Source organism: Ips typographus, linkage group LG8 (assembly GCF_016097725.1).
Source record: "Ips typographus isolate SLU linkage group LG8, UJ_Ityp_2.0, whole genome shotgun sequence".
NCBI lineage: Eukaryota > Metazoa > Arthropoda > Insecta > Coleoptera > Curculionidae > Ips > Ips typographus.
Window position 1 is genome coordinate 7,472,280 of NC_138429.1, and position 21,727 is coordinate 7,494,006.

At 33.3% G+C, this 21,727-nt stretch overlaps 3 protein-coding genes and 2 pseudogenes across 4 annotated transcripts; 1 reads left to right on the plus strand and 4 right to left on the minus strand.

The window, feature by feature from the left end:
- Positions 1 to 47: 47 nt before the first annotated feature.
- Positions 48 to 4,518, minus strand: LOC145732768 (uncharacterized). 2 transcript variants are annotated; one of them, XM_081985258.1, is made up of 10 exons: positions 4,257 to 4,516; positions 4,046 to 4,199; positions 3,748 to 3,990; positions 3,551 to 3,691; positions 3,140 to 3,498; positions 3,031 to 3,087; positions 2,837 to 2,974; positions 2,639 to 2,776; positions 2,460 to 2,584; positions 48 to 695 (listed from the first exon to the last, which is right to left on the minus strand). In XM_081985258.1, exons 1-10 carry the CDS (start codon positions 4,408 to 4,410, stop codon positions 66 to 68), a joined length of 2,139 nt encoding a protein of 712 aa, XP_081841384.1. In that variant the 5' UTR covers positions 4,411 to 4,516; the 3' UTR covers positions 48 to 65. The 2 variants fall into 2 exon arrangements, with proteins under 2 accessions (XP_081841384.1, XP_081841383.1); XM_081985257.1 differs by lacking the exon at positions 48 to 695 and adding an exon at positions 1,495 to 2,268 and having other exon boundaries at positions 4,257 to 4,518.
- Positions 4,519 to 5,793: 1,275 nt separating this feature from the next.
- LOC145732775 (endocuticle structural glycoprotein SgAbd-3-like) lies at positions 5,794 to 6,425 on the minus strand. The gene is made up of 2 exons (XM_081985269.1): positions 6,173 to 6,425; positions 5,794 to 6,115 (listed from the first exon to the last, which is right to left on the minus strand). Exons 1-2 carry the CDS (start codon positions 6,377 to 6,379, stop codon positions 5,909 to 5,911), a joined length of 414 nt encoding a protein of 137 aa, XP_081841395.1. The 5' UTR covers positions 6,380 to 6,425; the 3' UTR covers positions 5,794 to 5,908.
- Positions 6,426 to 10,522: 4,097 nt separating this feature from the next.
- LOC145732660 (larval cuticle protein 65Ab1 pseudogene) lies at positions 10,523 to 11,002 on the minus strand (annotated as a pseudogene).
- Positions 11,003 to 18,036: 7,034 nt separating this feature from the next.
- Positions 18,037 to 18,685, minus strand: LOC145732418 (endocuticle structural glycoprotein SgAbd-1 pseudogene; annotated as a pseudogene).
- Positions 18,686 to 21,113: 2,428 nt separating this feature from the next.
- LOC145732751 (larval cuticle protein 65Ag1-like) lies at positions 21,114 to 21,623 on the plus strand. Its single transcript, XM_081985233.1, has one exon. It carries the CDS (start codon positions 21,168 to 21,170, stop codon positions 21,555 to 21,557), a length of 390 nt encoding a protein of 129 aa, XP_081841359.1. The 5' UTR covers positions 21,114 to 21,167; the 3' UTR covers positions 21,558 to 21,623.
- The last annotated feature ends 104 nt before the right edge of the window (positions 21,624 to 21,727 follow it).

The window sequence follows — 21,727 nt, forward strand, 5'->3', positions numbered from 1 at the left end:
TAATTTGAATATAGGATATCTAATACAAGTTTGAAGAAACAAAAATGTGTCATTACACAAAAAATTTATTCGTCACTACTGATCGAACATTCATCCGTTTGGGTGCATGAACTAACCAATCTACTACCTTCAGCTTGAATGCTTTTATCAAAAGCATCTTCATTTAACATCCAACCTTTTTGTACTGCTTTAGATCTGTCATTTTCAGATCCTCCGTCTTCATTATCAGTATTGTTATCATTCACTTCACTTCTTATACTATCATCGTCTGCCTCCTCATACATTTCCATTAAATCATCTTTTTCCACATCTTCCTCTGTTTGTTTATCATTTCCTTCATTTAAAGAATCGTTTTCCATGGGTTTTCCTTCAGGTTCTACAGAAATATTATCCTCTTCAGTAGGTAGATCCAGGTAACTGACATTGAGATCTTCATCAGAAATTATGTCAACCCCTTCCTGTACTAGTTCAGACAGTCTGCGTTGCACCAGTTGGGATTTTTCATCAGATATGCTACTTCGCACACTAAGAAAACTCGAATGTATCCTTACGGGAATGCTTTCGGCAGTAGGTTTGTCTACGCAAGTCTTGTGCTTCAAAATTGATAGTTTTGGCGGATTTTTTGAATACATGGAACAAAATCCAGTCGATCCGATTCTTCGCAAAATCGTTTCTATACTATCCTCCATGACATCCTGTAACAATAAAGAACCATTGTTGATTCCTTCATTTTAGTAGTTTGGTTCCTTTCTGGCCGCACAAAAAAATAATCAAAAACAATTATGTTGTTGAATTATTTTAATTACGATTTACAAACGGATAAGGGATTTGAGGAAAGACATGAGAAAGTTCCACAGGAAATTGTCTCCACCACGGTCACGTCGCAAGTTATGAGACATCTGAAATAGCAAAAAATATGCTAAGGTTTTAGTATTTGACGTAATAAAACATAAAATTAATTCAAAATTAAAAAAGTACAGTTTTTAAGAATTTGAGGAGTGAGAGGGAGGAAGATAACAAAAACTAGAAACCTTGTTGAGCTTTGGATCTAGTTTATAATAATAATAATAATAGCATTTTTAGGGTGGCTAGAAACCAACAGGCAGATGCTAGAATGAACTATTATAAACTTCATTTCAAAAAGTTTTTTTACAAAATTGAAAAAAGCTGAAAGAGTGGTTCAAAAACTCATGAATTTTTGTCCAAAATTAGCTTTGTTTTGTTCAAATTTCTTGTTCTTATAAATAATGTCAAAAATAACGACATTCGTTGGTTATGATCAAGCAAATTGCGAGATTACAGATTCTGAGAGTGTCTAAAAATTGCTAAAAACTAAATTATTTTTGTTTACAACACTTTTAATGAGAGCTTTGCTACTTTTAGACAAATTTAAATAATCACACTAATCCCTAAAAAAAATGTCTAAACCTGGACTCGAATGAAATATGTGAGAAAATAAAAAAATGGTACCCAAAAGAACACAACTTCTCTACGTTGTTAGTGATTGAACGAGTGACTTTATTATTTTCTTAATGCTATTAATTAAATATTTTTGTCTTATTGAGGCTGTGGACCCTTGATGTTCTGTTTTTTCAAATTATGCTTCCTGGCTGATTAACTGGATGGTATATCAGCAATAGCAGCATCAAATTTGACTATCGAAGCTCCTTCTTTCTCAAAATTATGATAAATATCCGATATATCAGCGTTTTCGTTGAAAAACAAGACATTACTCTCTCTTCTCGGATCGTAAAAATAAGATTCGGTGTGTTCGTTTGGACTTTCTGAGACAACTTGAACTCCTTTTTCCAGTCCAATAGTGTCTTTCTGTACAGCTTTGCTATTAGGATCTTGCTCTGGTTTAGGTTCTGATAATTTTTTTGGCAACGTTAGACTTGAATGTCGTAAATCTTCCACGCTATTTAAGGCTGCTTTGAACCCTTTTTTTTTAGGGATGAGGCAAAAGTCATGATCTTCTTCTTGTACATCCAACCCTGACCGTTTTAGAATTGACATTTTAATATGGTCTTTAATAGAGTCCTCTGATTTCTCTTCAGTCTTTTTTATTTTTACTCCAGTATCGGTTAAGTCTGTAGGTAAAATGTTTTTAAAGTACTTATGATGTGGTGTTTCAGTTTGAGTTTTATTGGGATTGTACAGTGGGTCAACTCGAACTTTTAATATGGACGACTTAGGTTTTCTGTTAGCATCAAAAAATGAATATGTAGAAAGTCTACTTGTTTCTTCGGGAAATTCCTCAATCGTCTCCTGGAACAATGGAGAACTACATTACTTAGGCGTATTCTCTTGCTAAATTTCTTATTTTCACAAGTCGCCTTTATGGTTTCAATGTCATTCTCCTTCAATCCATTTTATTTAAATCCAGTTGGGCTGCGTTATAGTAATCTTCATTCACTGCTATCAAACTTAAAGGAAATTAAAAGTGTAATCAAACTTACAGGTTTGTTGCTCTGCAAAAATGACACTCCTCTCTTCTTGGAAGTTGTACTGGTAAGGCTTAGGTTATTACTATTTCTAGGTTCCCTATGGGGCATATCCTCCTCTTCCACAATGGGTTGCAATACTGAAATCGGTTTTATTTGAATTTATTTCAATTAATTGGTAATAATTAGATTACAATTTCTATCCATTTCTTGTTCGTTATTTCTGTTCTTAGCAATGTCGGCAAAAGTGGTAAGGTTATTGTCATGCATATTGGTTTGAACGGCAGTTATGGTCGTCACGCTATCTTCAGAGTGGCTGAAGTCATTCTCCTCTGTAATCAAAATATCTCAATGACAGTCAGTTAAATAGGTAAATGTTAATAAAAAAATACTTTTCGTAAACTCTGATGATGTCATTTTATTCCCGAATTCTAACAAAGATTCGTTTAGTACAGGTTCACTCAGAGATGCACTTTCTACATCCTGGCCGTTTTCTTTATTAGTTTCAGGTACTTCATTCACAGATTCGTCTATTCAAAGTTATAATATTACTCCACATGTTAATAAGCTAGTTAAATTGCCTTACCAGTGTCTGATTCCTCCTCAACAACTAACTTCTCCTTTGCTGGTTCATTAACTGCTCCTAAATCATTGCAATAGATTGGAATGTATCAAATAGGGAAGTGAAATTATACCTGAAAAGCTTTCGAACTCATTTCTTATCAATCGGCAGTCCTTATCCAAACATTTCTCCCCAATGCACTTAACATGTAGTACCGCTTGGGTAGAACCAACTTCCTCTATTTTGGTGAGGCTTGGCTCCTTCTTTACTGCTGTTTCTTTTTGACTAAACGCATGTCCAAAGACTTGAAGAGGAGCTTTTTCACTTGGAATGATTTTCTTTGGAGGTGCACACACATTGACTTCACTACTTTCATCACCAAAATTGCTGAAATCGTCTTCTTCTTTAATTACTTCTTCACTGTCTTCTTTATTAACCGCTTTGTGAGTGCTACTTTTTGGTTTTGGTTTTATTTTCTTTTTTTCGGTTGATCTGAAGTAGAAAGTAATATCAACCAGAGCAACAGTTTGAACAGGCAAAGTACATTTTCAAGGGCGTCAACGTGTGAAAAATTTCAGTGTAGTCCAGTTTGATAAACTCGCTTCCATATGGCACGGCAACGTATATCCCACCGTGATGTAACTCTGTAGGGTTTTTTATCTGTTTTCCAGTGGTGCTACATAAGCTAAACAATTCAAGTTATGTACAGGGTGTTTAAGCCAAAAAAAATAGGGAACTTACTACTGTATGCCCTCCCCAACATCCAGTCGATAACTCAAATAGTCCAGTATCATGTGGTAATCCAGTAAATCTCTTTCAATCAGTACTACCTTAAGGGCAGGTTGGCAGTCCCTTCCAGACACCATAAAGTACACCACTGTTCTCTTCTTTTTTTTTGTGTAGGCCATGAAGGTTGATATCGGATCATCAGACTGATCATTCTGTTTTTTTGTTTTGGTTTTCTGATCCCTTGCAGTTAAATATCTGAGTACGTTTGTAGATATTGGAATGTTTTATTATTCGAAATGGAATTACTTGCCCATTTTTTTTATACTTGAGTTTGTCACCTCCGACTACCACATATTTTTCGTTCGGTTTGATTTCCTGAACGCACAGAACCGGTTTTCGAGTGTCCAAATGATACAGTTTCTTCACACCGCCCCAGCGAGGTTGCAGAACTATTGTCAGGTACTCTTTTGTGGTTAAAAAAATCATCAGTTAATCAGTATTTAATTCCAAGTGGAGCTTACCTAAAATAGAGTTCCAAGAACGTAAATATTTGGAATGTAGCGTTATTTCCTGACCTGGATAGTTAAAGTCTCCATTTCTCCATACTGTGATTTTAATAGGTTTACCAAACTTTGGTTCGGACAGCGTCTGCCAGGTGCGCTGTTTCACGCTCATCCCAAAGGATTTGCATTATAAGTACTATCGAATTTTTACACCCATAAAAATTTTGAATTTTCTTAAAAATTTCTAAAACGTCACTGCCGATACTAGTTTGACAGTGAGTGATCCCCCACTATATACAAAGTGATCTAGAATAATCAATTTGAGACTTAAATGGATTTTCCTTCTCTTAGAACGAACTTGAATAAAATTATCATTTTTTAATGCAAATTTTATTACATCTTTGCTACTGTAATTTAAGTGCAATAAATAAATTAAAGATGTAAGAACAATAATGACCGTTCCCTGTATTACATGGGCATGTAATAAACCTTAAGTTAGACAGAGGACAGGGTTGACACGATTTATCCTTGACTTTTGTGCATTCTTCGATGTTTTTCTCATGAAAAAAATTTAGTTACGTAATTACTCTGCAGATAATTAATTTTCTTCTTCACTTTGATAATACGTATTGCAGATTTAATAACCTTCAGTTACCTTTTAACGTATATAAACCAAAATGTGTGGGCAATTATAAAAATCTAAAAAAAAAATTCTAAAACATGACGGTGTCATATTGATATCCAACGTTTCGTTTTGTAGTAACCATTGTTTGAAATAAATTTATTTTGAAAATTAGAATCTAAAAACTGGAAATAAGTAAAGATAAAAAAGAAAAAGAAAAAAGGTCCAAAACATGAAACAATATCAGAATAATGGTGGTATTGGTCCATGGTGTTTGTTAAGTAATAAGTGTGCAAAGACTTTCATTCATTTCGGAAATACGGAATGTTAATAAAACTTTATATTTTCAAATAGAGTTACACCGTACTTTTTCAATAAATTATTTAACTCCAACTAATTATACATTTTATCAGGTCCTTTTAGGGGTAAAACGTTGAAAAACTTTGACTTTTTGAGATATTTAGCCTGAGTTTGGAATCAGGGCAAATTATGTTTTTATCAATAGGTTTTGGCAATAATTCTGAAGCCTCTTAAAATATTAGGTAAATCATTAGAGTTTGTTTATGTTACACTAAACAATCTTTATGTGCAATGATTAAAAAAAACACAATTTTCTACTAGGTGTGACTTTTCTACAATTTTTGAAAACTGATTTTCAGAGACAAATAAAATTTAATAATAAATATGCATTAATTGCATATTGATCGTTTGGATAAACATTAAATTTTTATTTTATGTTAAGACTGTGACAACAAAAATTATTATTACAAATTTCAATGTGTTTAGTTTTTCTTTTATTATTACTATCCGTCCCTAATGTAATTAAATCCAGTTCTTGTAAGTGGTTAACTTAGTTTTTTGGACAAGTTTTATGAACACTCACTCACAATCAAGGTAAGTCAATTTTAAAAAATTAAAGAAAAAACTATGATATTCTGTAAAAAATGTTCATTTATTAACACAACACATACATAAAAAATATACATCATAATTACAAGACAGCCTTTACATAATATCATACATAACGAAGTAAAGTTTAAAAAAAGGGTTACTGTTCGTTGTCCTGTTCCGGATGGGCTGCATTATATTCGAGCGCCCTCTGGATGGCAGCAGGTATTTCTGGTGGTACTGGGATATCAGGACTTTGTGGTTGGTACCCATTTTCGTCAGCAGTGTAAGTCAACTGGTGCTGACCTCCTTCGTTGTCAGTCCAAGAAGCGGCCCCTTGCATTACAACTGGGGTTTCCTTCTCAATCTACGAATCCTCTCAATGTTAACACTTTTTTAAAATTTATAGACAGCAAAAAAGTACCTGTTTGGGTTGTCCACTCTGTTCAGCTTTAGTACCATCTCCCGACTCAAAAGACCACTTAAAAGTACCATCCGGCTGGATGTCGCTCTCCTGGGAAATGATTGGTACCGGTTCCTTGGGCTGTTGAGGGGCACCCAGCACGACCACTGTTGCACAAAACAGTACTGACAGTACTAACACGACTCTATTGCACCGGGAGATAGACATTTTCACTGTCTGTGTTTTGAGAAAATGCGGCTTTGGAACTGATTATTTCACAAAAGGTGATGCGCTTTTATATGAAATTATTTTGTAATTTGTGGTACGGTGGTACCCCCCCGCAATAATAACGATGTGCGGTACTTGTTGTGATTTGTTCATACATCATTATACACGGGGTGGTAATAACGATGAGCTAGTCATCAGTTGACCCACAAAATCGTATTGTTGATGCTCATACAGTAAGTGTATGTTCAGAGTTTAATATAAAAATCAAAAAATGTTTTAAAAAGTTTTTTTAATAAGTCGCGTATTTGTTTAGCTATTTGATTTGTCAAACTTTTCTTTCACACACTGTATTTGTATGTGTCTAATGGCCGATTGCACCAATGTATTTAAGACCATCTTGAGCTACATTGTAGGTAATAGTAAAAACAAAAATACAAATAAAACTTAACCTAAGCTTTAAATATGTTGCTGTGAATGGCCACAAATTAATATTGAAATGGTAAGAAGTGTTAGGAAATCATGAAGAGAACACCAGATTTGTTTGATTTCCATTAAATTTTCTTCGATTTTTCCTGAAACCTAAAACCACGACTTGGAAAATTGTCTCATATAAAATTGCTATCAAGGGTTGTCTATAACCCCCGGGTGCCATTTTAAAACATCCTTTATAAGAAGCATCTTCTAATATTTTCTATTTATTCAACATTCTATTTTAAATTAAGAAGCAATAATAGTTTCCAATATGTCATTAAGCGTTAACTATGAAAGTCTACCAATCAATGGCAACTAAATAAAAAACAAATATCGAAACTATTACAAAATACGCAAACACCCAGTAAGGATATGCGAGAAATTTCGGCTTAAAGTAATCAATCATATCACTTGACCTTTAATAATTTTTTTCGCATATTACACGTTAAGCAATCCTCGTTAAGGAGGCCGACTTCTGGGACGTCCTCCTCGGAGCTGGTGCATCTTCACCGACGCATTTCTTCCGGCCAAGGGCGCTCGCTTCGGATTGGTATTTTCCGAAGGAATGTTAATTTTTATCGAAACAAACCGGTAAATGTTAATTACCTGATTCTTCTCGTTAAAGAAATCTGTGACACTCGCTTTAAAAAATTAACGTTTCGATGTTTATTGTTATACTTATCGTAAGTTTAAAATATTAGTAGGCGGCCTCGAAGATGAGAATCTTCAATTCAAATTGTCAAAATAGTATTTTATGAAGTTTTTACTTACATACTTGTAGTGGTGCAACACGTAACGATTGCCTAAACAGCTGTCGTTAAAACTTGTTATGTCGTATGTTCTATTACAGGCTGAACTTTGAAAATTAGTGGAAAATAATGAGTTTTCAAACTAATGTCAAATTAAAATGACTTAGTTAATATCGTATATTACATCACTTTTATAATATTTCTTTACAAAAGGTAAAAATATACTGAGTGTACTTTAGTAACAAAATTACCATCACAGTGTCATGCATTTAAAAATAGTTTGAAGTAAATTCAAGTTCAATTCAAATCTCTTCTCAATTTCCTCCCAATATCTTAGCATTATTCATAATCCCCTTATTTAAAACGATTTAAAAGTTTATTTGCAAAAAAAGTAACATTATAGGAAACTAATTTTAAAAATTAATAGATTTGATGATAACAATGGTAAATCATCAAAGTTTGCAATTTCACATCCACAAAGAATGTTATAGTTTTGGTTACTGAGCACGTGTGGAATGCAATTTTTGTATTTTTGGATTGATTTTTTTTAATTAGTAAGATTGAATAAACAGACGTTTAATAACGTCCTAAAAAATGTTGTTAAACTTTGTGGATTTCAACGTAGTAATTAATAAAACAAATAATCCATTGGAAGTGATTGGTTTGTGAAAGTACAAAAAACTGCCAACAAATAAAACAATGTAAGCAACGAGCTTATCCAAACACACTTGAAATTAGTAATAGTATTCAAAGATTTAAAAAGAAATAATTTCTTCAATGATTAGTTAAGAGATTTTTAAAATATAGTAATCTTTTTTCTAAAATGTTTCTTATGGATTGAATAACTTTTACCCCACTTAAAGTTGTCGCAGCTAGATGAAAATATTATATTTTCAAAGGTTTAAAGCAAAATTACGTAAATTTCATCTTTTACGTATTGTCATGATTATTATCATCCTGAAGATGAGATCTACTCAAATCTCCCTCACCTCCTAGTTGCAAGATAATATCATCATAACTGGCATCAGATTCACCCTGACCACTCATTCTAATAATCTAGTAAATAAAGAAAATTTAAATAAATAAGCTTGAATAAAAATTCTATAATAGGGATGCCAAGTTATTTTTAAGGTAAATAACTAAACCTATCTAACTTACTTTCTACCTAAAAATCCTGCTTCTAAATACCGGGGGTAACGTTTAACTTGAGACATCTCAATATCTCGAAAAATAAGCACTTTTCGAAAAAATGTTTAGTATCAAAGTTGTATTATTCCGCGCGGGGATGACAAAATTTGTATTCCTCTGCCCCTCCATGTGGGGGGAAGGGGGGTAACTTTCATTTTTTAAATGGCACCCCCAATTTTTTATTGCAGATTCAGATTCTGCGGCTAAAAACACGTGGAATTTGTTTAAAACATTTTTTACAAAAAAAAAACTTTTTTATTTATTTTTTTTTTGTTATTTATTACACCTATGTATCCCTAGCAACGACGGTTTTTTAAGCAGATTTTACCAAACATTCCGGTAAGCCATGAGCGAAAAAAAAACAAATTTAATTAAAAAATGTAAAGTAAATTTTGTCGTTTATAGCGCCATCTATCGTTAATACAAAAAAATGTTTTAAACAAATTCCACGTGTTTTTAGCCGCAGAATCTGAATCTGCAATAAAAAATTGGGGGTGCCATTTAAAGAATCAAAGTTACCCCTCTTCCCCCTCACATGTATTTCCCCCGCGGAATAATACAACTTTGATACTAAACATTTTTTCGAAAAGTGCTTATTTTTCGAGATATTGAGATGTCTCAAGTTAAATGTTACACCCGGTATATCATTGAAACTACAAATGTCTTATAAAATACAAAAAATTACAAACTATTTACGACTAATACTCTTCGTCAAAGAGTCCAAATTGTCCAAAATAAACCGTCAGTTGACCAATCTTCTTCTTTTCCGTTGAGGTGGATTTTTAACTGCAAAGGCTGTACCTCGGTATCAGCCGGGAGGCCTCCTCGGTTATCGATTTAACCACTTCTGGAATAGGTCCTCTATCACAATCTGCTCCCTGTCATAACGTGGACTAGACGGTACAATTGCTGGTAGCACTCGGTATTACACCCAGTAACTTCCGTTCCGGAAGGAAAAAGAGAAATCTTAGTAAGATCTTCAATAGTCTGATTTTTGCTCGAATTTCTCTTTTTTTTTTAATTGACTTTTTTAGCTCTCTCAAAGTCTCTCTGACAATCAACCACCATAAAAACAAAAAAAAAACCTTTTATCCCACCTTCTACCTCCACGTACCACCTTTTTCACCACCTTTGAAGTTCATCAAGTAATACTATTAATTTTCTTAATAACTACATACAATCCTACTAAAACTAACTATAATGGTAAACACTTGACATCCCTACAAAAATGTACCTTTTCTACAAATTAAATAAATAAATTTTCTTTATTTTCTTGAAAAAAAAAATCCTTATTTTCAAGACAGTATGTAATGATCTCGTTTTTAAAAGTATTCTGGATTCCCCAAGTCTATGAAAATGTTACTTCTGTAGAGACTTTTCAGCATTTTGTGTATTTTGAAAATAGGCAGATCTGTTGGAACTTGGGACTACTTTAAAAGTTTCAAGTCTTCAAACTAGTTTATCTTCCTTAGATTGCTATGTTTTTAATTTTGTAATTATTTTCAGAAATGTATTTCAGGTTTTAAAGCATTCTCAGGTCATTTTATAGTCCAGGAAACTAATCTCCAAATACATTCAACTAATGGCTACAACACACTTTTCAGCTGGATAAAATTTAAGCTGATTTTTGAAACAGTAGAATGTTCCAACGCTAACTCAGCTGAAAATAGATCAAAATTCAGTTTTCCAACCTAATGGAAAAAATGGAATGGTAGCGTTACAAAAACTTCAAACAAACATTGTAATATGGTTTACTTGTATATACAAAAACTGGCATAAAAACAGGCATTACCTAATAACAGTACTTAAATTAAATCACTTGGAGGATTCTTCAGGTTGTGGATGAGTGGCAATCCAATCCAGCGCCCTGGCGATTTGGGGGGGTATGGCAGGCACATCATTCCCTTGCGGTTGGTACCCGTTCTCATCGGCCACGTATTTCAAAGAGTGGCTACCACCTTCAGGATCCACCCAGGTTGCAGAACCTATTACAACTTCGGCGGTACCGTTAGTAACCGGTTTAGGGGCGCCTTCCTGGGCCTGTTTGGTTCCATCGGCAGATTCAAAGTCCCATTGAAACGAACCATCTGGCTGGATGTCTTGGCTTTGTTTCAGGATTGTAACCGGTTCGGGTTGTTCTGGTTGTGGGGCGGCAGCAGCCACAGCGAAAAGGGCGAAGAAGAAAGCTGCGTACATTTTGATTATGTTGATTTGTCTGTGAAAAAAAATCTTTCATGCTTTTATATATTCATAGATGTTACCCCACTTAAAGTGAGATTTGTCTTAATTTGGGGAACCTTGAATATCGATTAAAATCTAAGTGGTGGATCCATCCTGTATAAGATTATGACACAAATACATCTAAACTTTAATTCTTTGCTTTTATGACGTCTTGTAACATAACGACATAAAATTTCGCGGGAACAGTCGGTTTTGTTGTTTGAAGAGAGCTGGCTGGTCGTGTGTCCTGAATTTCGTGAAAGTTATGTAATTTCTATTTATCTTCTTCGTGGACCAGCACGCCCATTCAACTTTTGCACGATCGGTTAGCACATTAGCGACTGGTTGCGTCAATGGGCGCCTTTATGTGCCCGATAAATAATGGCTTCTGATCTCGGTTAACAATGAAAATTTAGATCGTGTTCATTAATCTTCTTCCCTGTTTTTATTTAGTTCAAATACAATCAGCGTGGAAAACATTGGGGTCATGGAAATGCCATTAAAGAATCTGATAATTTTTCCAAACTATACCACTTATACAAAAAAACTAAGATATATTTTTACGTTAACGAAATATTTAATTTAATTAATTACGTCTTTTTTGCCCAAGTTTTATCAAAAGCTATATTACAAAATTATTCTGCCAATTCTAACCGCATTTACCCGATTCTACTGAATGGAAATTTCAAAAACTTATTGACTGGGTGCAGAAACTTATTTTGAACGGTTGAGTGGAAATTTTGGAATTTTAAGAGATATGTAATTGCTTGAATAAAAACAAAGTTACGCAATCCTGTGAGTTGAGAATAGTTTACAAAAATACAAAACTTCCAAGTTTTTGATTGAAAAACACATTTTCCATTTTATCCAGTGATCTATAAGCAATAGATCTTGTAATTGTTTACGAGATATAAAACTGCATTTTCTACATTTTTATAGAGTAGAGCAATACATCAACATTACCGCTTACTTTTGAGCGTTGTAAGTTACACTTTACCCACTCACATGTACGTAAACAAGGTTCAGATGAGAATTTATTTAGTTTAAGTAACTTAAAAAGTATTCAAAAAGAAGTAGTAGTCCATTTTCTTTCAGTGGAGTTGTACAAGTACAAAAGGAAGGGAATGACACGCAGTCTTCTCCACAATACTTTATTACGACCTTCAAAAGGTAAGGCCTGCTCTACTAGTTTCGGACATATAAATGGCCATCTTCAGGAGCTCAACTCGACAATTAATGTGCGGGCTGTCTTTCTAGAAAGGGGGGGACAGTGAGACCCATGTTGTAAAGGTTTGTGAATTTAAGGTTGTTAAAAGTGGGAACAAAGCTGAATGGAGAAAAAAAGAAAAAACTGACACTACATCCTATTTAAATTTAAACACAAATACTTAAAATTAAAATTAGACCCATTTTAAGGGCTGGGTTAGACCCTATGGAAAAAAGATAAATTTAAAAACCAATCCACCATCCACGGCAGAGTCTAACCCAGCCCTTAAAATGGGTCTAATTTTAATTTTAAGTATTTGTGTTTAAATTTAAATAGGATGTAGTGTCAGTTTTTTCTTTTTTTCTCCATTCAGCTTTGTTCCCACTTTTAACAACCTTAAATTCACAAACCTTTACAACATGGGTCTCACTGTCTCCCCCTTTCTAGAAAGACAGCCCGCACATTAATTGTCGAGTTGAGCTCCTGAAGATGGCCATTTATATGTCCGAAACTAGTAGAGCAGGCCTTACCTTTTGAAGGTCGTAATAAAGTATTGTGGAGAAGACTGCGTGTCATTCCCTTCCTTTTGTATTTAAAAAGTATTACTTTTAACACCTTACTAACTTTTCACACTTGCTGTAAAACTTAACCTCAACAACTAGTATTTACAGAACTTTACTAATTTTTGTATTTCTTATGTATTCTATGGATTTGAAATGCCAGTAATACCCTGTATATTAACTGTTATGGGAAAAATTTAAATATAAACCGAATATCAGCCTTGTATTACTCACATTATGTAGATAAGACGAAAAGTCCAGTGTCATTAAAAATTGCGCACCGCTTTGTTTTATTAAATGAATAGTGTCAAAATAAAAAATTATTTCCTTATTAATAAATTCTACAACTTTACTACAGACATTATTCAAAATCCAAGGAAATTTGGTTGTTTTGCTACTTTTTGGTAAAATTCCAAGTACAACCAGATGTTCAAATGCTTTTTGTAAACGAACTAGTGTTTTGATCTTACCTAATTTTAATGGATATAAACAAACCGGTTACTGAGAAGCATAAATCACATATTGCACTTAATGAAGTTGTTTGTCGTAAATAAAACGCAAATCTTCTGAAAAGTGGTTCTGGTAATTAATAAGAGGAATATGTTTTAATTTGCAGGTTTATTACTTTGTAGTGTTGTGATCATTATTCTGGTTTTAGCGCTAAAAGTATTGGACAAAAATTTTTTTTTTTGGTTTTCAGAAACTGATTTGTTGCTCATAATATTTTTGTACGTTAATTGAGTTAGGCTAAGAATGTTTTCAGAGCCTTGTAAAAATAGAAAAATTCTTCATCTCGTCAAGTAGGAATAATCCTGATTAACTGCCGGTTTGCCGAGGAGCTTTATCGTTGCAAAATCAATTAATTCGAAATTCATGTTAGAACAACCTTCACATTTGAGAAATAAACGTTACTTTCCGATCTGACGTCGCGCGAAGACGAATAAGCATAATTAACTAAATACGATAAAAATAAAAACGACAAAATTCTTGGGGAATGCAATGCGTCTTCGGTACGCACGCACGCCAGACCTAGACCCAATCGATCAACAATATGATCAATACTAACTAGCATGTAATCGTAGCAGAAGCCGTTTATTAACTCGATCATCAACAACCGTGTAATGATAATGAACGTTGTTCAACCGCCAGATTTCAAGGCGATGACGGCTTTGAACTTTGCTTTATTATTATTACCACTATTATTCTTCATTTTCTTCATTTTTTAATGATTTTCTTCCAACTAGCGAGTAGCTATCACCCACGCGCAGCCTGGAATGTCATTGTGTGCGAGTGTTTCGCAAGCCAAAAGTCTTCTAGATGGCTTGCGACCTTAAAGATGAATTTCCCAACCATATTTATCACACTTCTTAAGCTAAAGGTCAGTAGAAGATGAATCGCATTTGAATTTCGTCGTATTACTAGCCTATTTAAATATATGTTGCCTTTGGTCATATGATTTTTGAAGATCAAATGTTACTTCCAAAATGTTTGGCAATGTAGCTCAATTTTTTTTTGTGTAAGTGATGTTGATTTATAGTGATTTTGCAGGTTTAGGATAAATGAAACTTGTTCACTGGGTGTAAAAATGGTACCAATTTGATACAACCACACAGTAAAATATTCCTCTTCCAAAAGAATTCTTGCAAACAAATCTACTTAATAACTATAGATTAGTGTATGGTAGAAGTTGTATTTACAGCTCTATGGAGGTAAATTTGATAAATGTCAGATTTAATGATAGTTTAAGACGTTAGTTTTGTCACATCACAGTGGCCAGAACTGTCAATATTAACCTAGAAGTTCTATAAACTATTATAATGGTGTATCATTTTGATGAGTTACAGTTCAAGTTGTATTTATATTTTCATGGATCTACACTTGACAGTTGCAACGTTTGGTGACAATTTTGGACATTGTCTTTAGTCACCTGACAGCTGTCACTACTGTCAAAATTAGCTTCGAAGTTCCGTGAAACTATAAATTATCATAATAGTGTGTAATTTTGATGAGTAACAATTTCAGTGATATTTACAGCTCTATAGATCTAAGTTTGATGAATGCAACTTGGGATTACAGTATACGACATTGTTTTCAGTCACGTGACAGCTGTCACAACTCTCAAAAATGACTTGGTTCTGCCATAAAACTAAAAAATACCAAAACAGCGTATCATTTTGGTAAATTGCAATAGAAGTTCTATTTACAGCTCTATGGAGGTATATTTGATAAATGTCAGATTTAAGTAGATAGTTTAAGACGTTATAGTTTTGTCACATCACAGTTGCCAGAACTGTCAATATTAACCTAGAAGTTCTATAAACTATTATAATGGTGTATCATTTTGATGAGTTACAGTTCAAGTTATATTTACATTTTCATGGATCTAGAAGTTTGACAGTTGCAACGTTTGGTGACAATTTAGGACATTGTCTTTAGTCACCTGACAGCTGTCCCTACTGTCAAAATTAGCTTAGAAGTTCCATGAAACTATAAATTATCATAATAGTGTGTAATTTTGATGAGTAACAATTTAAGTGATATTTACAGCTCTATAGATCTAAGTTTGATGAATGCAACTTGGCATTACAGTATACGACATTGTTTTCAGTCACGTGACAGCTGTCACAACTCCCAAAAATGACTTGGCTCTGCCATAAAACTAAAAAATACCAAAACAGCGTATAATTTTGGTAAATTGCAGTAGAAGTTGTATTTACAGCTCTATGGAGGTATATTTGATAAATGTCAGATTTAATGATAGTTTAAGATGTTAGTTTTGTCACATCACAGTGGCCAGAACTGTCAATATTAACCTAGAAGTTCTATAAACTATTATAATGGTGTATCATTTTGATGAGTTACAGTTCAATTTGTATTTACATTTTCATGGATCTAAATTTGACAGTTGCGACGTTTGGTGACAATTTTGGACATTGTCTTTAGTCACCTGACAGCTGTCCCTACTGTCAAAATTAGCTTAGAAGTTCCATGAAACTATAAATTATCATAATAGTGTGTAATTTTGATGAGTTACAATTTAAGTGATATTTACAGCTCTATAGATCTAAGTTTGATGAATGCAACTATGGATTACAGTATACGACATTGTTTTCAGTCACGTGACAGCTGTCACAACTCTCAAAAATGACTTGGTCCTGCCATAAAACTAAAAAATACCAAAACAGCGTATCATTTTGGTAAATTGCAATAGAAGTTGTATTTACAGCTCTATGGAGGTATATTTGATAAATGTCAGATTTAATGATAGTTTAAGAGGTTATAGTTTTGTCACATCACAGTTGCCAGAACTGTCAATATTAACCTAGAAGTTCTATAAACTATTATAATGGTGTATCATTTTGATGAGTTACAGTTCAAGTTGTATTTACATTTTCATGGATCTAAAAGTTTGACAGTTGCAACGTTTGGTGACAATTTAGGACATTGTCTTTAGTCACCTGACAGCTGTCACTACTGTCAAAATTAGCTTAGAAGTTCCATGAAGCTATAAATTATCATAATAGTGTGTAATTTTGATGAGTTACAATTTAAGTGATATTTACAGCTCTATAGATCTAATTCATTTATAAGTTATGTTGTGTAGCTGTCAAGATTAGCTATTTCATATACCTCACACGTAAAACTGTCTATGATTTTATATCTCCCAATTAAGTTTAGACTGAAATTTTTGATTAAAAAATTAACTAATACAGCACATACACGCATACACACATACATACAGTAGGAGCAGAAAAAATATATTACACTAAAAGTATAATAAACAACGACATTGAATTTCTCCAAAACTATAAATCTATGGGTGTGTGATGGGTATAAATTTAAATTATATGATTCTAACCTTGCGATATTGAATTATTCAAGTAAAATTTTTGAATATAAATGTCATTAAATCTAATAAAACCTAATAAAAGTCTACTGACTGTAATTTTTCTCGTTTGCATAGTCTTTGACCAAAATCGTATAAATAAGCTGAAAATACAAAATTTTGATTAACTCACTGTTCGACATTGATTAGTAAACTACAAACATGTTCTTCAAAGTTGTACTTGTTGCGATTGTGGTAACTGCAGTTTTAGGAAAACCGTGGACTATAGAACGACATCCGGACGGATCCTACGACTGGAAATATCAGAATCAAAATGATGGTTCGGGACAGCTCCAGCAAGCTTATCCTGTGGGTGATGGGAGTATCGCGATAAAAGGTAAAGCCAAGTGGTATGATCCTGAAGGAAAGTTCCACCTGATTGAATATCAAGCTGACGAGAATGGAGCTATTTTTAATAGCGATGATATACCCCACGCCAATTGGAACGTTACACGAGCTCTGATATGGAACGCAGAACATCCTGAAGAAGAGTGATTTTTTTTATCAAAGTACAATAAAATATAATTTATAAGTACATACTTTGTTTCCTTAAATCCTAATTTCCTTTAGTTGTACTAAATTAAAATTCATATTTGCAGAACAAAACTTTAACAAAGAATTTCTTGCATTAGATATATCAGTGCATCCGGATACCAATAAATCAAGGAGTTGCCATTTGCGTGATGACATTTAAGAAATATCATTGTTATAGTTGAATCGCATTTATTTAAAAGCTGTTTATTAAGCAGCCAAGATGCATTGTTGTATCATCGTATCTTGCACAAAGCTGCAAGATGTTATAATTTATTTGACAAAGTCTCTAGTAACAAAAGTGTTAAAGAAGATTATGTAGAAACTACGTAGTGTAATGAGATTTAAGCACAAATACCGGCGAAAGTGACATTCTTCTCACCTTGACCATCAAATTAACAAAATCAGTGCTGATCTTTACATTGTTAACTAATTGGTATGACGTTTAACAATCACACAGCTGCAATAAACAAAACTAGTAATTTAGTAAACTTGTGAAAATTACTGTAGTGCTTATGAATATCAATGCATTTTAGTATGCAAATTGCCACAAGAAATAAGTATATTTGTTGAAAATGTATGGACAACTTTTAAGGATGAAATGCAAGGTTGGCAAAACTGAGAATGAACACAAAACTAAACAATTAAACTTTAGTCATTTAATTTTGATTACCTTAAAGTACTGATGAGCTGTTCAAATTAATATCTAAATTAAGGCATTTTCTACAAAATGACATTACTATGTCAATTATCATTTTTGGTATGTATGTACTTAAACCAAACTTGCTATTACTCATCATTGTTCCCATCAGTTACTTCCTACAGAATCAATAAGATGCAACAAATTAAGTTTAATAGAATTTAATATCCAAAGTCTTCAACAAATCAAACCACATTCTATCTCAGCATAACAATATCTAGAACAAAAAGTATTTACAATCATTGTAATAACTGACATCAACTTTCAATCTCTTCTTCTGGATGAGCAGCGTTCCATTGCAAAGACCTTAAAATAGCTTCAGGAATAGCAGGTCCAACTGGTAAATCGTCACTTGTAGGCAAGTAACCACGTTCATCGGCCGTATATTGAATTCTATGGGTTTTTCCTTCAGGATCTACCCATTCAGCTAACCCTTCCACCGCTTGACCGCCTTCTGGTACCGACTCGTGACCAGATTGTTCCTGTTTGGTACCATCTCCCGATTCGAAACTCCAGTGATATGATCCATCCGGACCTAGATCACCTCGAGAGTAGATAATCGGGATTTGAGTGAGTTCGGTTTGAAATTGAGGGGCTGCTACAGCTACACAAGCAGAAAAGGCTAAAATTACTACGTAGGAAAGCATTGTTGGTTTTAGTTGTTAAGTTACACTGTGATATCAAATCTGTAGGTGAAGGTTTTTATATTAGCGTAAAGGCAATTAGAGATTTTGTTAAGCTAAACAGATGACAAATTTTGGAAACTATAAGTGGTGATAACATAAACGATTCGAATACATTAGCTACTAATTGTGGTGTTACATAAATGATTTCTTTATAATAATGATCGTTTATAGCTAATCTGGTTCGTTTTGATATCGTCATCTGGTATTATTATTATTAGATTAAGATGCAGGTTTCAAAATCAGAGATGGACTGGCTCGAAGTACAAGCAGAAATCAAGAAAAGTTTGTCAAGTTTATAAAAAATGAATGTGGTCCTGTACCGGAAAGATGTTTGGGATTTATAAGATGGTCTTGTTTGTTGCAATACAATATTTCCAAATCACGTTAATAATCAAGAAATAAGGAACTAGGTAGGAATTCCATCTGTGATTTACTAATACTAAACCAGTTAAAGTGTTTTTTCTGTAGGTAGTCCCAATTTAATATGCAAAACATTATAATTCTGCTATAACTGAAAAAGATTACTTGCAAAATCTTGTGAACAACATGATTAAACTGATTAATTTGTATGACTTTTATGTTGCAGCAAAAATTTGTCTCTACTGTATCTACGAGTATAGGCAGTTGAAACTTTAAAAGTAGCTGAATTAATCTGAAAGCAACTGAATTACTTTAAACTAGCTCAACTACTGGAAAAACTGTAAAATCAATTACCAATTGCAACTACTTTTGTGTAATTCAAAAATAAATTAAATTATTTTAATAGAAGGTAATTTGATTTTAGTAGTTAAATTACTTAAAAGTAGTGATGAGTAAATTACCAATAAAGTAAATATATTATGTTTTTACCAGGAAAATTTGACCAGTAAATTATTGATAAATTACAAGTACTGTGTTTCTGGCAGTACAGATTTTGACATCACTTTTATCCCTGATTGTACCAAATTTTGTAGTGTTTTTTCAGGTTCTTAGATAGGAAATTTAATGAGGATTTTAAAAATGTGCTTAAAATAGTCATTTTCTCACTCCAAGTGGGTTTCGCAGTCGATTGTGTTCATGACTGTTCTTTCAAACTGCATTTCTGGCAGTTCAAATTTTGACACTAATTTTCTCCCTGACTGTACTAAACCTTGTAGTGTTTTTCAGATTATTCAATATGAAATTTAATGAGGATTCCAAAAATGTGCTTAAAAAAGTAATTTTCTCACTACAAGTGGGTTTTACAGGCGATTTTGTTCATGACTGTTCTTTCAAACTGTATTTCTGGGAGTTCAAATTTTGACACCACTTTTATCACTGATTGTACAAAATCTTGCAGTGTTTTTTCAAGTTATTGGATAGGAAATTTAATGAGGATTTCAAAAATATGCTTAAAAAGCCAGTTTCGCACTCCAAGTGGGTTTTACAGGCAATGTTGTCTAGGACTGCTCTTTCAAACTGTATTTCTGGCAGTTCAAATTTTAACACTACTTTTTTCCCTGACTGTACTAAATCTTGTAGTGATTTCAGGTTATTAGATATGATATTTAATGAGAAATTCAAAAATGTGCTTAAAAAAGTTAGTTTCTCACTCCAAGTAGCTTTTACAAGCGAAATTGTCTCTCAATGTCCTTTCAAACTGTATTTCTGGCAGTTCAAACTTTGACACCGCTTTTCTCCCTGATTGTACCAAATCTTGTAGTGTTTTTTTAGGTTATTAGATAGGAAATTTAATGAGGATTTCAAAAATGTGCTTTAAATAGTCATTTTCTCACTCCAAGTGGGTTTTACAGGCGATTTTGTTCATGACTGTTCTTCCAAACTGTATTTCTGGCAGTTCAAATTTTGACACCATTTTTATCGCTGATTGTACAAAATCTTGTAGTGTTTTTACAAGTTATTGGATATGAAATTTAATGAGGATTCCAAAAATGTGTTTTAAATAGTCATTTTCTCACTCCAAGTGGGTTTTACATGCGATTTTGTTCATGACTGTTAAACTGTGCTCAAAAGTTGCCAAAATCACGGTTTAGAAAAGTTTTCTTGCAATAGTCAATACAAAACGTGCTTCTGAGATTTATGACAGTTATTTTGACAGTGGTCACGTGACTGCCTTGCTAAATTAGCCTCCAAAAATCACGTAACATCTGTCACTAATGCCAAAACTGTCAAAATTTACCTAGAATTACAGTTTAACAGTTTTCTTATAAGTTTTCGAAACAATGACAGTTTTTTTTTAAATTTGTTTAAGCTGAACACAAGAAAACAAAGGTTAGAAAAAACATAAATAACAAAACGTTGTATACAACTATGCAAAATGTTATTAATAATTTTAGAACGGAGATTACCAAAAACATGATTTACCGGATAAAAACTTACAACCCACCGTTCGATTACTAATTCACAACTCATTTAGTATATTACCATTTCAAAGTATTGCGACGACAAAAATTAACCATATTTTTAACATAAAACCCGAAAACTGTGTCAACCTACCTGAAAATCTGCATCGCAAATGAATTGATGTAACAAAAATTTGGTCAATATAAAAGCGCGAATTTTTTTAAAATGTTTATCAGTCGTTCAAAAACGCATTTCGGCAACAACGAAAATGTTCTCCAAGTTGATTATCGTTTACGGTTTAGTGGCCGTGGCTCTATGTCTGCCTCAACAACCGGAAACTCGCATTCTAGAGCAGAGCCAAGAAGTCAATCCTGATGGTACTTTTCGTTGGAGTTATGCCAATTCAGACGGTTCTGCCCAAGACCAATCAGGAAGAGTGGAAGAACGACCAGGAGACGAACCCGTATTGAATGTGGTTGGTAGAGCTTCATGGGTTGACCCCGAAGGAAACCCCCATGAAGTTAGTTACACTGCTGGGGAAAATGGATATTTACCAACCAGTGCTGATGTGCCTGTCTCTGATCTCTCAGGACTCCACCCAGCCCTTAAGAAAGCTTTGGCGTACCTTTACAGTAATATTGAAAACCCAGAACCTTAAAATGGATTGAAATGGCTGTGATTCTTATTATTAATAAATAAAAATGATATTTTGTATGTAGTAAAACTGGTCTTAATCTTGCTCAATAATCCTTCCAGAATTTGTTGTTTTGGTTGATCAAAATCTATACAAATCCATCCTTTGAGTGTTGTTACAATAATCGTAATAAT